Here is a 17,004-nt window from a genome sequence, read left to right as displayed (position 1 = left end):
CTTCTTCTTTCCAAGATCCTTACAGACTTTATGATTGCTGTCAAAATCACAAAATCCTGTACCACCCAATAAAATGCTACCTCACATCATAATACACAACTGGACTCCAATAACCTCTATATACCATATTTCCTGGACAAATCTCACTGAATGTCCCTATTTAATCCAGTGATGACCAGAAGAGGATGGGTTCCCCTTGTTGATCCTTGGTTCTTCAGGTTTCTCCTTTTTTTGGATTTTTTTTCCTTACCACTGTTGCCTCTGACATGCTCACTTGGGGCCTTGGGCACTGGTCTATTTGTTAGGCCCTTATTAACAATGTGAATTGTAAAAAGCACTGGATAAATACATTTGATTTGATACTGCTGCATCCCAGTCACACCCATAGGGCTAAATGACAGTTCTTAAATCCAGGTGACAAAGAAGGTGACAAAAATCCAGCACTTACATGTCTCAAATGAATAATGAAGACTGTTACTATTGCATGTTTCCTTATTTTGTCCTTACTACTTGAAAATACTACATTATTGGATGGCGCTGAGTTACTATAATATACCCTTTTTTATATATTATCAGAATTCACAGTTAATTCCACTAGTAGCAGCAACAAGTAGCCAAAATGTTTATTTTACCCGCCTAACAATCAGAAAAAGTCATATCTGTATTGGTGATATGACAAAGCGTTTGGATGGAGCAAGTGTCCATAATCCGAGCAGGAAGTAGAGAGTTCAAATCAAATTCAAGTTCAATTTTTTTTATTTGTCACATACACAGTCAGGCGACTGCTACAGACCAGATTATTGCAAATATTGCAAGTAAACAATGAAGCAATATGCAAATATTGCAAACATAACCAAATATTACACTTTTATGTCTTTAACCTAAAACATAAAATATGTGTAACAGGTAGGGTGAAGGTGTGCAAATAGGTGGAGTCAAAGTATAAAGTGACAAAGTATAACAAGGTAAATGTGCAAGGTAAAAAGAGTTAAAAATTAGATTAAAAGTTTGTGCAAGGATTTGTAGGGGAATTGATTTGTAGGGGAATTCTGTACACTAGAGAACAGACCGTCCCATTGGTCGGTCTACAAAACGGAAGTGACGTACCTTTCGTAACGACAACAAGATTACGTCTCTCGTCACCAGCGTTCAAAGGGTTGCGCCGAAGAAGTGTTGAATAACTGGCGCATGGCCGCCTGTGTGTGAAATCGTTCTGTTACGAGACGTCATGGCCAAACATAAACACGCGACAGATGCTGCGACGAAACGCGACGCGGCGAAGAGAGTGAAGCCAGGGACAAAGGGACAGCTCTCAGCAGGCACAAAATCTCGGGGGACTGCAGGTAGATGAATGGGCTTTCAGGATCTGGCTGCCAGCTAGAAGGAAACTTTGCTGCGTGTTCTCATATTCTGCCACAGTGCTCTGTGCTATTTAGTGTTATGCTGTGGTGAGTAAATCGCGGTATTTCTTCATTTCTTCATCATGAGTTGCTCATGCTGATCTAAAGAAATGTGGTCGCACACAAACACATGGGCACTTTCAGTTGAATATATCTGAAGAACAAACCTCTCATCTGATTCTTCAGTGACTAATCAGACATTTACCCAATGCTCTTATCCAGAGCACCTTACAGTCAGTGGTGACAGGGAGTTCTGTCTTGCTCAGGGACACAATGCAGTAAGTGGGGTCTTAACCTTGTTCAGAGATGACTGTTTCACCCACTAGGCTCTTTCCATCCAAATTTTCCTGACGTGTTCTTATTTTATTATTTTGGCTCTTCTTTGATGGCTTGTTTGTCTGCTTGTGTGACTGCCTGACTTGTGTCTTATCTTAAATTTGACCTTATTAGACAAAAAGAATGGCAGAATCCCCCAAAAGGCCATGTCCAAAACAGCAAGGAGGACCTCTGTCAGGACCAGCAAATACTTTGGAAAGCAGTCCAGAAACAAAGAGGGTCCTGAGGTGATTGGTGATGAAGGTGACCAAGATGAAAATTCCAACCTCATAATTCCTCACATCGAGTCAAAAATTAAAACGGAGGAGGATGAGGCAAGCGAGGAAGATGAGGACTGGGAAGAAGTAGAAGGTAAGTCTGTTTGTGTTTGGGTTAGCAATAATAAGGTGTGTTTTCTTGATGCCTGTCTTTTTAAAAGCATTTGAATATCTCATTATTATTCCTCAGAACTGGCTGAGCCACTTGGTCCTCCTGAGATGTCTCGCCCATCTCAGCTGTTGGAGATAGAAATTGAGACCCCGGAGATGGCCAGTCAGAGACAGAAGAGGTAAATATGCTACTTTCTCCAGAAAACATTAGCAGTGATGGGTTAATTGAACAATTAAAATTTAAAATTGAACATTCGCACGTGCACAAGAAGCAGAACTATTCATTTAAATTCTCAGGGAGAAGAGTCAGAACGAGTTTGAATCCTATCTGCGCCGCATGATGAAGCGCATAAACAAAGACATGCTGGAGGAAATGCACAAGGTAAATATTACACCCCTATTACTGTGAAAGTGATAAGTTTTCACATGTGACATAGCACAGCACCCAGTGCACACAGTGAAATGTGGTCTCTGCATTTAACCCATCCCCTGAGGGAGCAGTGGGCAGCCATGACAGGAGCTCGGGGAGCAGTGTGTGGGGACTGGGCTTTTGCTCAGTGGTACCTTGCTTTTGCGGCTCAGGATTCGAACCGGCAACCTTCTGATTATGGGTCCACTTCCTTACCTGCTAGGCCACCAAAAGTGACATTCGGCTTAAATCAGAAGTAATGTGATCTTTTCACCTGAAACCAGAGATGTGGAGGTGACACCACTTGATCTGCTGATATTAAAAATGTCTGGCTGTGAATGTGATCAACATTTGTGCCGTCAGGTTCATCTGCTGTGTTTGCTTGCGGGCGGCATGATACAGAACCGCTTGTTCCTCAACCCTGATCTGCTGGCTGTGGCCTTGTCATTGGTCCCCACTCGCTTCACCACATCGCCCCCCCGAGCGAGTTGACATGGAATTTCTCAGAGCACTGTTAAAATGGTGAGAGGAGCTCATACACAAGCTTGTTTATAGGTAAAGTGTGGCCATTTTTTAAAATGTACATGATTTTCAGGTTTACTGTAACCTTCACACTGAACTCTGCTCTGCCTGAAGAAAAAGAGGTGGAGCCAAGGGCAGTCTTGGAGAAGAGGCTTGGAAGTTTGTCGATTCGAGATCATCAGGAAATGACTCATGTGAGGAATATTAAATGCTTGACTTGAATGGCACAGATATAATATTATTAATATTATTCATGAGTAGTTTCTCTATTTTTTCATGATCAAAGGAAGTGAATATATCTATAACCATATATTCTGGTAATCAAAAATGTGTAAATTATTATAGGTTTGTTCAAATCTACTGGTTTGTAATACAAAATAAAATGTCCTCATACCTAAAATCCATCCTTAATCCATCAAGCCTTAATCCATCAAAATAAAACGGACCTTTTTTGTCTACCATTAAACTGGTAGATATACTAGTAGATTTGTGCGTTTACTGTAATTTTTAAAGAAAACAAAGGGAAAATTCAGATTGTACACTTACATGAGTCTTTTAAAATGTCCCCTAGTTGGTTCACTAAGACCTAATAAATATATGTATGAGGCCTTTTTAATCTAGGTATTTCCTAAAAGTGGAAGATTGCATTTAGCTCGCATTTTGAAGATCTTTAGTGTAATCTGAAGAACATGTCTTTTCACCATGACCCCTCCATGCTGTAGCACAGCCCTGAAGTAGATGAGAGGTCCGATCACTGCTTTGCGAGTCATTATTAACCACCATAACCAACCTTTTATGACATTTTTATTCGACTAATCAATGTTGCAGTACTGGTTAGAAAATAATGATGCTTGACCCCTCTTCACAGCTCTTTCTCCTAGTGCTGAGGTCCCTGCGGCTGTTCTGTCGACTGGTGCTATCTCTGCAGCCAGTCCCATTTAAACCTCCTACAGCCAAGGTTGGTCTTTTTTTTTTATTTTTTATAAACCATCTACTTGGACCTGGCTAGAATCAGGGACAAAAAGTTGCCCTTAAAATGTGATGAAAATGTTGGGTGCATCAATGAAGATTTTAATTTCCTTTCATAACGCAGACCAAAGCCAAGACTGATCAAACCAAGAACAGCTCTGCTGAGAAGACTAAGGATGAGCCTAAAGTCTCTCTTGGGTCAAAGCGGCCTTCTGGACGGTGTAGTGGGGCCAAGGCGGAGAGGGGAGGTAAGAGGCAGAAGAAGGACAGAGCCCTGACCCAGGGCACAGGACAACGCCCCAAAAATACAAAGAGGCGGAGCATTGCTTCCAAGGTAAACTATAAGGAAGTCAGCAGTGGAGCAGAAGGGGAGTCCAGTGAGGGTGAGGAGTTTCAGATCAACAGTGAGGCAGAGAGCGACGACTCTGACTTTGACATGGGAACTGGAAAGGGGAAAATGTCCCAGGCATCACGCAAACCAGGTGGGGTCAAGAAGCAGGTGAGCAGTGAGGAAGAAGAGGAGGAAAAGGAAGAAAAGCCTTTGAGAAGAGTGAAGCGAAAGGAAGGGAAGGGTGAGGACGAGTGGTTGGAAGTTTATTTGGATGGGGAGGATAAGTGGGTTTGCGTAGATGTGGTTCAGGGCGTGGGACAAGAGATGCTGTGCTCCAGCCAGGCAACACAGCCTCTGAGCTACATCATCGCCATTGATGGGGATGGCTGTGTGAAGGACCTGAGCAGCAGGTACGACCTGACCTGGATGACGTCATCACGAAAACGCCGCGTGGACCAGGAATGGTGGGAAGAGACGCTGGGATTTTATAAACCGCTGGTGTCTGAGCGAGAACGCAGTGAGGACAGAGAGGTGATGTTATCTGAGATGTGGAAAAAAACACTGAATTATTTCCATTTGTTCAGTTAAACACATCAAACGCATGTATTGTGGATTATTGAAAATCTGTCCAACATGCTGCCCTTTCCAGCTCCAGGCCAGACTCTTGAACAAACCGCTGCCAACATCCATCGCTGAGTATAAGAACCATCCTCTCTACGCCCTGGCGAGACACCTGCTGAAGTATGAGGCACTCTACCCCCACACAGCGGCAATCATTGGCTACTGCAAGGGGGAAGCTGTTTATTCCAGGTACAAATATCTCAGCAATACAAAGACATCATTTCATTATCAACGAGGAAAGCTGAAAAAACTTACTACCACTGTGTCCCTGACCAAGACACTTAACTCTATCACTGATTGTTCGAGATAAGGGCCTTGTGATTTCCATCAATAAATAGATATGGTTTGTGTACTAGTTATATACAATAGCCTGGTGGGAAACAACCACAAAGTCACTGGCAGCACAGCACACAGTGCACACAGTGAAATTTGTCCTCTGCATTTAACCCATCACCCTGAGTGACCAGTGGGCAGCCATGACAGGCGCCCGGGGAGCAGTGTGTGGGGACGGTGCTTTGCTCAGTGGCACCTTGGCAGATCGGGATTCGAACCAGCAACCTTCTGATTACGGGGGCGCTTCCTTAACCACTAGGCCACCACTGCCCCAAATGTTGTGTCAGAAGTTAAGAAAGACCCTTAACCCTAAGTGTCTCAAGGGGGACTGTCCCTGTCACTACTGATTGTAAGGTGTACCTTTTTCATTTCACTGTGGATAAGGGTAACTAATAAATATAAATGTGAACTCATGTGGTAGTGAGTATTCTAAACTCATCAGTGTCACTGCTGGATAAAATGTGGTCGACCAGCCAAAAAACTACAGTCTCTTGAAGGAAGCAGTTTTCACAACTGTCTTTGGGTTGGGCTGTATTCTGTGTTATTAGGGACTGTGTACACACACTTCATTCCAGAGACACGTGGCTGAAAGAGGCACGGACTGTACGTCTGGGGGAGGAACCATACAAGGTGTGTCCTGTGTCTTATATATTTATCATGCCAAAATAAACTTAACTTGTTGAACATATTTTACTGCTTAGTCCATCTTTCAGTCCATTGTTGTCTCTGTCAGATGGTGAGAGGTTTTTCTAACCAGTCCCGGAAAGCACGGATGATGTCAGAACTGAAGGACAAGAAGGACCTGCCCCTTTTCGGAGAATGGCAGACGGAGGAGTATGAGCCGCCCATAGCTCTGGATGGAAAGGTAAAGATCTTTTGGTTTTATATACCACCATTCTGGTGTTGCCAGATGATGAGAACATTGAGCAGTCACTGCAGATGCTTTCGACTCTTCTACATTATGAATTCTGTTTATTGCTGCAACGCTAGGTTCCCCGTAATGACTTCGGGAACGTGTACATGTTCAAGCCATGCATGTTACCTGTGGGCTGTGTTCATCTGCACCTGCCCAATCTGCACAGAGTGGCCAGGAAACTCAATATGGACTGTGCTCCTGCAGTCACAGGATTTGACTTTCATGGAGGATACTCACACGCTGTGTAAGTCAAGAAGTACTTTAATAAATGAGTTTAATAAATGCTTATTTTCAGGTCACACATTGATCATTTAAAATTTCATTAAAAATAGGGAATATTGAGGTTATGACTACTTCTGTGTCTTTGCTGTTTCAGCACCGATGGGTACATTGTGTGTGAGGATCATAAAGAGATATTGACAGCTGCCTGGGAAAATGAACAGGAACTGCTGAAAATAAAAGAGAGAGAGGTAAGCGGAGTGGCTTTGTGTGTGTGTGCGTGTTTGGGATGTATGTAGCTGGAAAGGGGTATTTGTGGGTTTTGTGGTTCAGGCATTAATTATAATTTATAATAATGTCTAGGAAATGTTCCATTCCATTCTCCTACAGAATTACCTGTGCACCTATTTAACTACATTTTTGATAAATGAATGCAGAATTTGTAATCAGGGGAAAATGTACTATATTTTCTGCAATGCTGGAGTAAAACAGGCATGATGAATGGATGTCTGTGGATGCCATGGTTTGTTTCTGCTCTTTAGTTGCATTTTTGTCTTTGTGTTTCCCCTGCAGAAACGGGAAAAGCGTGTCCTGTCCAACTGGACTCTGCTTGTTAAAGGTCTTCTTATCAGAGAGAGGCTAAAGCGTCGCTACGGACAGCAGGGTCTGACCCAACAGCCAAGGGTTGGGCAGGGAAAGGAAGTGGGGCCTGATGGACTCTCTTCTGGAGAGGAAGAAGAGGGTGGGACAAGCATGGACACAACCACTTTGGTCACCTCCTGGCCGCAAAACCGGCAGGAAGAGCAGGACGATGCCACTAAGAAGGCCACCACCAAACGAGAGAGACGTGGCCAGGAGAAACACATGTTTCCCTTTGAGAAAGTGTGATGAAGGCTGAAGAAATTATTCCCAATGTTATAATAACAAAATTTCATTCTCATCAGACAAGTGTCTGTTTGAATTAGAAATGTTCTATACTAGCCTTAAGGAACCTTTCTTTTTTGAGACAAAGGATGAATCTGGTGGATTTATAATAAAAAGGAAACTGAAATAAACAAAAATACATAGCTTCTCAAACACAAACCTCTGTGCCTTTCAGACTGGCTGTTTTTATAGTTTCTGTTTCAGAATATATTTTTGTTCATTCTATGATTAATAAATCATCTCACATGTTCATTAAAGTGGCATTTGGCAGACACCCATGTCCAATGAAGTGCTTATAACGTCCACCATACAAAAGTATAGAGAGACAAAATGGTGATCTCTGGGTTGCAGTGTAAATAATACAAAAAAATCAAAATCAAATACATCAAAACATAAAGGAACAGTGCAAACAGAACTAGAGGTAGTAAGCAATACATACAGTGACATCTCTGTAATATATAATGTTAATATAAAAAATAACAGTATAAGTATAATATGATTTATATCTATATCATATCAGCTATATCATACATATATCATTGGTGGTGGCCTAGCAGTTAAGGAAGCGGCCCCGTAATCCGAAGGTTGCCGATTCAAATCCCGGTCCACTAAGGTGCCACTGAGCAAAGCACCGTCCCCACACACTGCTCCCCGGGGCGCCTGTCATGGCTGCCCACTGCTCACCAAGGTTGATGGGTTAAATGCAGAGGACACATTTTGTTGTGTGCACCGTGTGCTGTGCTGCAGTGTATCACAATGACAATCACTTTACTTTCACTTCAATAATCTGCAGTGGTGGCTGTTAGTCTTCCAAACAGAAGCTCATGCCAGGCCTACATCAGAAAAGATTCATTATGTTATTTGTTCATGAATTCTACACTCCAATCCTTCTGCAGAGAATGGTCTGTGACCATGTTGCAAATTTGAAAAACGACTGTGTCTACAGATATCTGTAGCCTGTAACAGTAGTATGAGGTGTCATGATGAGAAAGTCTTTGTCAGGGGAAGATGACCACCGTCTTTCTGTGTCTTTTTGAATAAGGCATGAAAGGACAAATTGTGATCGGTCTGCAGCAATTCTTTTGGGACTCAAATGAAGAGTATAAAAGATTTTTCTCTGGGTTTTTTTGCTTTGGGGTCACTCCCTGTTCTATCAGGAGCTTTCTGAGTCTGGCTTTCTTTCTCGGTTTCTCTCTCTGTTTCTCTTCCGCTCTGCAGCTTGGTTCCTGGCTTTTCTCTCAACTTCCTTTCTTTTATTTTGGCTTTCCTACAACATTGGTACCTTTTATACATACAATATTTACATGTAACTGCAATAGTAATCTACTGGTGTTAATAAATTAGAAACTGTTTATACTTGTAACCTCTATCATGCCATGCCTCTTTTATGCCAGGTAATATCAGAAGGGGGTTTTAAATACAGTGCTTGCCTTCTTTTTTACGCCCAGATCCCTAAAACCCATGTTTGACCAAACACATCCCATTCCCTGAGAAGGTTTCATCAACAGGCATTGCCAAAAATTACATGTACTTTGTCACAGAACTTGTTGACAGCCAGTTCACCTTGTCACACCAGGAGATCTTTGGCATTGGTCTACCCTGCTGTCTCCCCTTGTGATATAGTTTTTAGTAAATGGCAGGTCATCAACATTACATTTATTCTGCGATTATGCACAGCTAGTTTCCCCATTTACATTTACAGCATTTATCAGACGCCCTTATCCAGAGCGACTTACAATCAGTAGTTACAGGGACAGTCTCCCTGGAGCAACTGGGAGTCTTGCTCAGGGACACAATGGTAGTACGTGGGACTCGAACCCGGGTCTTCTGGTTCATAGGCGACCCACTAGGCTACCAACCAGTAGTTTCCCCTTCCATCATCTAGTCATGGCCAAAAGTTTTGAGAATGACACAAATACTGTTTCACAATGTTTCTGTGGTGTATTGAAGTATAATTACAAGTATTTTATAAGTTTCAAAGGCTTTTATTGACAATTACATCAAGTGTATGCAAAGAGTCAATATTTGCAGTGTTGGTCCTTTTTTTCCAAGTCCTCTGCAATTCACCCTGGCATGCTGTCAATCAACTTCTCGACCAAATCCTGACCAACCTATTGCTTCATAATTAGTGCTTGGTGTTTGTCCACCCACCTCTTGAGGATTGACCCCAAGTCCTCAATTGGATTGAGGTCCAGAGAATTTCCTGTCTTTGGACATATGTTTTGTTTCCTGAGCCACTTAGTTATCACTTTGGCCTCATGGCACGGTGATCCATAATGCTGGAAAAGGTATTGTCCTTCACCAAACTGTTCGGAGAATGTTTTGGTACAATCCTTTATTCATGGCTATGATCCTTTATTTATGGATTTTTTGTTGCCATTCATCTTCCAAAAGTCTTTGCCTCACTGTGAGTGCAGATACACTCACTCCTGCCTGCTGAAAACCAGTATTTGTATCATTTTCCAAATTCTCAAAGAAAAAAAAAAATCACGCCCAGCAGTTTTTGATATGGGCATCATGGGCATGAGCAAGCCACTGCAATGTATCTCTGAATATTTATTATTTAAAACATGCCATCAATCAAAAAGGTGTTGTTTCTTACACAGCTCCTCCAATCACCATGCAGAAACCCAGTGTCCTGGCCCTGCCCACTGCTCCATTCACACCCAGAGACACTGAGCTTCCCCAGCTCCTCTATTTGGTGCATTTTGGTACATATATTTCACAACCGTCCAACTTCTCTGCAGTGAAAATGCTCTTCTGTTCCATGCTGTAGGGTTTAATCAAGCAATATAAATATGACAGGGCACATATGAGCATTTATTTCCTGACATATTAGTTATGCTAAGCAGCCAGTAGGGGGGTGTAAAGTGAAGTGATTGTCATTGTTGTGTTACCAATGTTACCAATACGCAGGTACAGTGCATGTGAGTGAAGTGATTGTCATTATGATACACAGCACAGCGTGTGTCCTCTACTTTTAACCATCACCCTTGGTGGGCAGTGGGCAGCCATGACAGGCACCCAGGGAGCAGTGTGTGGAGACGGTGCTTTGCTCAGTGTCATCTCAGTGGCACCTTGGCGGATCGGGATTCAAACTGGCGATGGTGGTTGAGACATGTCCGTCCATCCTTACTGCCTGTGGTCTCCCGGTTAGGAAGTTGGAGATCCACTGACAGAGAGATGAGCTGCGTCCCAGGTGCTCCAGCTTGGTGGTGAGTGTGGAAGGGATTATTGTGTTAAATGCTGAACTGTAGTCGATGAAAAGCATTTCAACATAATTTCCCTTCCGAGTGTCCAGGTGGGTGAGTGCTGTGTGGATGAGATGGGAGATGGCATCTGTACAGCAGTTCGGACGGCAAGCAAACTGCAGTGGGTCGAGTGTGTCCGGTAGTGAAGAAACAATGAAGTCTCTGACCAGCTGTTCATTGCACATTTTCTGTTTGTTTATACGACACTACAAATATAGAACTCAAAGAAATGTCACAAGATTCAAGATAAACATGAATGATTTCAACATCAACAACAACATTTATTTGTTTTATAGCCCATAATCACATACAGTATGTCTCAATGGGCTTTGACACCTCCCACATCACAAACCCTGCACTGATACCATACTAAGTTGTCTCATTAGCAGTTCATTGCTGGGGACTAGGATTCATCTGGGGGTCTCTTCACTGGAGTCTGCTGGTGGTCTGCGCACTTGAATCAGTGCCTCGGACAGAACAAACAGAAGCAGAAGCAGATGCTGGCACAACTGGTACAGAAATATGTGGCTATAGTGGTATATTTGTGTCCTTAACTCCAAGCCCAAATAAGGTGAACACCGTCTGTAACTGTGTAATTAAGTGGACTTACTAATTGACACTGTGTCTGGGATTTTAACAGAAAGACAGAGTAAACAGAGTAAATGTGTTTTCAGTTTAGATTTAAACGCTGAGACTGTGTCTGAGTCACGAATACTGACAAGCAAGCTTTATAGGTCAAAAGTACGATTTTGTAGTCAATCTAACCTTGATGTAATAAAGGCATGGACCTGCATCAATTAGGACACCTAGATCCTTTACTTCAGTACTTAGTGAGATAGAAAGGGTATCTAGAGTTATGATGTAGTCAGCCATCTTATGTCTGGCTGCTTGAGACCCAAGCATGAGAGCATCTGTCTTATCAGGGTTTAACAGAAGAAAGTTGTTGAGAATCTACTGTCTAATGTCCAATTCTCTATTCTGTTCAGCTACTGTCTCTCGTCTGACATTGCTGATAAATACAACTGTGTGTCATCAGCATAGCAGTGAAAGCTAATACCGTGTTTATGAATGAAGTTACCTAAAGGTAAAATGTAGAAGGAAAATAGCAACGGACTTAAGATGGAACCTTGTGGAACGAATCACCATTGATGTCCACAAACTGATACCGATCATACAAGGGCTATTCCCTTATTTCCAGCAACATGCTCTAACCTGTCAAGGAGAATAATGTGATCAATAGTGTGAAACGCCTCACTCAGGTCAAGTGGGACAAGCAGCGAGATGTGGACCTGATCAGAGCGAAACAGCAGGTTATTAACCACTTTAACCAGCACTGTCTCAGTTCTATGACAAGGTCTAATATACTTCATGAATGTTGTTGCTGTCTATGTATGCGCTTAGCTGCTGGGCTATGACTTTTTCTAAAATTTTCAATATAAATGGAAGGTTGGAAGGTATATAAGCCGAATTAATAATTTTAAGGATAGGATTATTAACATCGGGTGCTATGTGTTTAAGGAAACTTGTAGGAAACTTGTCAACATCAGCTGCATGGTCTGGATAACAGAGAGACCCCAGTAAAGTGACCTTACCATGCTCTTCGCCGTCCCTTCCACATCTCATTTATATGTACAAAAAAATGATAAAATGATAGGCCCTCTGAAATAGGTAGGAATCCTGTCCAGAGGTCTGCCGTCCCCTACTGGCTGCTCAGCGCAACTTTTCAAGGTGGAGCGCAAAACGCGAATTTCAGCCTCGGGACATATCAAGAGTCTCACAACTGTTTTCATTACAACACACACTTAAACGAATTCATTATCACGGGCTTAATTCTGTGTTATAGTCTAAGAGCATAAGCAGCAACGCCACACACTGCTCTCGACTCCGCCATGAACTGGCCGGATATGACGTTTTTGGCAGCTCCGAACACTTCCTGTTTCAAACTCGCCGTAATCGGAGAGCGGTTTGTTTTGCTAAAATGGATTTTGAAGACACGAGTTGGTATTTATGTTAATATTTGTGCGGGTACAGGATCGCTGGCTGTGAGGATGGCGGACCCGGCGGTCGTGAGCGGATCGCTGAACTCGGTATCCGGATTTTGATCTTTATCCACCGCACTGGCGCCGTGGAGCTGCACACCAAAGCTGCTCAAATTCAGCCATTTTATTCTAACTTCTTCATACAAAAGAGGGATAAATTATACGCGTACTTGCAATTGCCTTATACCACACATCGTATTTGTGTTAAACGCCGAATGAATTATTTCTTACTACAGAGGTCATTATTTTATTATTTTAGTATTATTATACTAATTATGTTGCATTTCCGAAATGTGAGATGATAACCATCATTCTCCTGTTTGTTCATTTTGATTTTGTTTTTGTTGACCAGTCTCCGATTTTACACTTTATATTATTAAATGAAATTATATTAAAGTATATTTTGCGGGGAGTAGGTCCCGTGGTTTATGACGTCACTGTTCTGTTGTGAAGGGGGACCACTATGCATTTATCAGATAATGACAACATAATGACCACCTTTTACTTTAGTTTATTAATGTGTACCAGTTGGACATTCCAGATGATGCTGAAATAACCTGATCTTTGCTCCTCTGCCTGCATCAGCGCTCCGGAGGCAGCAAGGCGGTGGCCGGTCCGGCAGAGAACTACGTCCTGGCGCGCAGACGCACCCTGCAGGTGGTGGTGAGCTCTCTGCTGACCGAGAACGGTTATGAAAGCGCAGAGAAAGCAGCAGTGGAGTCGCTCACTGAAATGATGCAGAGTTGTACGTACACGCAACATTCACACGCTGATCCCAGTTCCCCCCTACATATTTGGACAGACGTTGCACTGAGCAGGAATTAAATGGTTTTATGTCTCATTTGTTTTGCTTTTATATTGTTATTAGATATCACAGAAATTGGTCGTTGTGCAAAAGCATACTGCGAACACACAGCCAGAATCACGCCAACGCTGCCCGATGTGGTGGTCACCTTAATTGAAATGGGTAAGTGGCGGATTGATGGTAATAGCAATAAACAATATTATGCGGAACTGTACATAGTCATATAGCATTAAATGTGATTATATGAATCTGCAATGCTGGTCATAGTTTGTCTTCAGCTCAGATTAATTTATCTATGGGGTGGAGTAGCCTAGTGGGTAACACACTCGCCTATGAACCAGAAGACCCAGGTTCAAATCCCACTTACTACCATTGTGTCCCTGAGCAAGACACTTAACCCTAAGTGTCTCCAGGGGGGACTGTCCCTGTAACTACTGATTGTAAGTCGCTCTGGATAATGGCGTCTAATAAATGCTTTAAATGTAAATCTATTTCTTTTCATTTTATTGTCCTTATTGTATAGTTTTTACAATTTTTTTTGTATATGTTCAGGTTTCAACGTAGACACACTCCCGGTGTATGCTAAAAGATCTCAGCGGATGGTCATAACTGCACGTAGGTGTTGTACAAGCTGTTGAATTTGTTGTATGCTCTGGTGACTGTCTCCAATAAGATCAATCTTTGTGTCTCCAGCTCCCATAACAAATGCCCCTGTAGTCGCTAAGGCCCTGTCGACGGGACAGAAGCGCTCACATCCATCCCACATCCCCAGTTACTTCCCAGAATTCCCTGATCCACATACATACATCAAAACTCCGGTGAGACCTTGACTCGATATTTCCTGAATGGCAGATTTCTATTCATGTCACGGTTTTCAATTCAATTTTTGTGAGTGAAGCCACTTGTGGAGTATAGTCAGTTATTCATGAACACTCCATCCCTTCCAGACGTTCCGTGAGCCTGTTTCGGAGTATCAAGTGGTGCGTGAGAAAGCAGCATCCCAACGCAGGGATGTAGAACGTGCGCTCACGCGCTTTATGGCTAAAACGGGCGAGACTCAGAGCCTCTTCAAAGACGACCTCACTACTTTCCCACGTGAGCTGCTTTGTCTTATTTAAACACTGTCTCGGGTTTCTTTAGGTGCTTGCAGGCTGCACATATGCTTTGTTCTGATATTTAGTAACACTCCTTCACCTATGAACCTGAAAATGATTCTGTATTAGAGCACCACATGAACACCAGACAGAAAATGATATTCTGCAGTCAAATGCATTGAAATCACATGAAGTAAAGAAGCTTGTTAAAAACATGGAAAAGTCAGTTTTATTAAAATTGGATTGACACATGAACGTATGACGAAGTACATGAGAACACATGGTCATGAAAATTTGCCTTAGAGTAATTGAAATTATTTTCTGTTGTGTCCCTGTTGTCAGTGATTGCACCAAGGCCGAGCACCATCCCGTATCTTAGTGCCCTCCTCCCTTCGGAGCTGGAGCTGCAGGCGCTGGAGGAGACAGACTCCTCTGAGCAGGACGACCAGACTGACAGCGAGAACAACCCTAATAACATTGTCAGCGTGAGTCCTGCTCATTTGTTTTTTTTATTTTTAACTTATCATAAAGCAGCTCATCCAAACTGTACATGGAAACTCCCTGTAACTGAGAGCAGGAACTGTTCTTCCATTTCATATGGCCTTTCAGAGCATAGGAGGACTTCACCATTGCGGTTCACTGTTGCATCACTGACATTTCCACATTTTTCACAGAACTGCTGAAAATCTTTGTTTTTATGTGGATCCATTATACATTTGTTTTGGAATAATGTTGGTTTTTGTCTGCACCTAACAGGATGACCCTGGAGCCGATAAGGAAAACTCAGTGCTTCCCTCTGGTGGTGTGGTGCCAACAGTCAAGTCTAGTGAAGAGAACGTCATAGACAACCCCTATCTGCGGCCAGTCAAGAAACCCAAAGTGAGACGGAAGAAATGAACATGGATTCACAGACTTCTCCCACCGTTTCCTAGAACTTGCCTTTGTGCCTCTTTTTGCCATGGTCGGCTCGTGGGAATTTGGATATTTTGACTCACCTAAACAATGGTTACTTTCAAACCAAACCAAAAGTTCAATTTTATGTTGGTACTCAACATTTGACGGGTCAACAGCACAACTGGCTGATATGGCATCTTTGTTAGATTTTGAGTTTCTTTTTCTATTTTATATGAAGTTATGCAAGTTTTTTTTATTAGATTTTTTTATTATCCTTCCCTTGCTACTTATTCAAAATTAATGTTTGAATACAATAAAGGGGAAATAAGTTATGTTTCTTTTTTATTATATGCACACATTGGAACACTGCTCAGTTTAATTGATTTTTTTTTTTTTTTTTTTTACATAAACATTTATTTTCACCCATATTTGTGAAAAAAAAAAATCGTTAACTTGTCTAGACATTTGCGGCTTACATGCAAAACTAATGAGGTGCCTATAACAACCATTTTACAAGAAACTAGTGTTATTTAAATACATATTTAGAGTGGTCATTCGAGAACTCAGCCCTGCTGAATAAAAAGAGGTTTATGTTACATTCACATATCGCACATTTGTTTTATATTCCCGTTTATATATTCAATTGTGCATGCAACGGCTTGTGGCACAGGAGCTGCAATAAAGCCAGACAATAATCACTCACAAATTGTCATTTATATCACAATAATGTTAGTAGAGGTGTCACCAAAATTTTCTTCAAAAATATAACAGACGAACAGTGTCACAGTTCAACTAAATGTGTCTGCATTTAACCCAGCAGCACCCTTAGTGAGCAGTGGGCAACCATTAAAGGCACAGAGGAGCAATGTGGGTACAATGCTTTGCTCAGGGGCACCATAGTGCTTCCTTATTTTGCCCTATTTTGATACTAAGCTTATCAGTTGAGAATAATCTCTTAACTCTCTTTATTACATTTTGATTTATCTCTCAGAAGGTTCTCCTGCATATACCCAGCCAGGCAGCAGAAAAAGCCTATATATTGCGACCGGGGAGCAGTTTGTGGGGATGGCACCCTGACAATTCAGGATTTTAACCCACAATCTTCCACCACAAGGCACCACCACAAGGCCACCACAGCCCAGTTATTATTATCAGCATCAGCATAATTTGTTTTACTATGATACTCACCATATTGTGGTTCATTGCTCAGGTGACTCCTGTCGATGTGGGAGTTCGTCCCCAGGTGTGGGAAGCCAACCAAATGTCACTTGGCAATGTTATTACATCACATTTGATAGATGCTTTTATCTGATACAATTTACAAACATGGACTAAGACTGAAGTAAGTGGTACAGATGAATATAAATGGGTTTCATGAAGGAATGGTGGATGGTGTCCAGGAACAGTGTCATCACTCAGCTCAAGAGATAATCGATCTTCACGAAGCCAAATATAACATGTAGACATAAATACAGGAGTAGCTTGTTTTGGTAACTACATGTCTTATATATGATTTAAGAAAGTTTACATTTATAGAGGTGACTATGGAATGGAGAGTCTACCACTGGACTGA

At 42.1% G+C, this 17,004-nt stretch overlaps 2 protein-coding genes across 2 annotated transcripts; both read left to right on the top strand.

The window, feature by feature from the left end:
- The first annotated feature begins 1,108 nt into the window (after positions 1-1,108).
- Positions 1,109-7,622, top strand: xpc (xeroderma pigmentosum, complementation group C). The gene is given in 15 exon segments (XM_028993814.1): positions 1,109-1,343; positions 1,851-2,087; positions 2,184-2,283; positions 2,402-2,486; positions 2,877-2,987; positions 2,989-3,035; positions 3,109-3,229; positions 3,904-3,993; positions 4,129-4,866; positions 4,985-5,145; positions 5,838-5,919; positions 6,023-6,154; positions 6,280-6,449; positions 6,582-6,675; positions 6,998-7,622. Coding segments are annotated over 15 exon segments (2,598 nt in total). The 5' UTR covers positions 1,109-1,228; the 3' UTR covers positions 7,313-7,622.
- A 4,902-nt stretch (positions 7,623-12,524) lies between these two features.
- Positions 12,525-15,763, top strand: taf8 (TAF8 RNA polymerase II, TATA box binding protein (TBP)-associated factor). Its single transcript, XM_028993718.1, has 8 exons — positions 12,525-12,686; positions 13,224-13,383; positions 13,507-13,605; positions 13,996-14,058; positions 14,137-14,261; positions 14,391-14,538; positions 14,880-15,022; positions 15,294-15,763. The coding sequence occupies exons 1-8, from the start codon at positions 12,648-12,650 to the stop codon at positions 15,432-15,434; spliced, it is 918 nt and encodes a 305-aa protein (XP_028849551.1). The 5' UTR covers positions 12,525-12,647; the 3' UTR covers positions 15,435-15,763.
- The last annotated feature ends 1,241 nt before the right edge of the window (positions 15,764-17,004 follow it).

Source organism: Denticeps clupeoides, chromosome 10 (genome assembly GCF_900700375.1).
Source record: "Denticeps clupeoides chromosome 10, fDenClu1.1, whole genome shotgun sequence".
Taxonomy (NCBI): domain Eukaryota; kingdom Metazoa; phylum Chordata; class Actinopteri; order Clupeiformes; family Denticipitidae; genus Denticeps; species Denticeps clupeoides.
This window is presented reverse-complemented; position numbering and strand designations above follow the sequence as displayed.

Coding starts and splice junctions, on each gene's coding strand:
- taf8 (XM_028993718.1), top strand. CDS start 12,648: ATGGCGGACCCGGCGGTCGTGAGCGGATCGCTGAACTCG. Junction 13,384..13,506: donor CACTGAAATGATGCAGAGTT/GTACGTACACGC, acceptor TATTGTTATTAG/ATATCACAGAAATTGGTCGT. Junction 13,606..13,995: donor GGTCACCTTAATTGAAATGG/GTAAGTGGCGGA, acceptor GTATATGTTCAG/GTTTCAACGTAGACACACTC.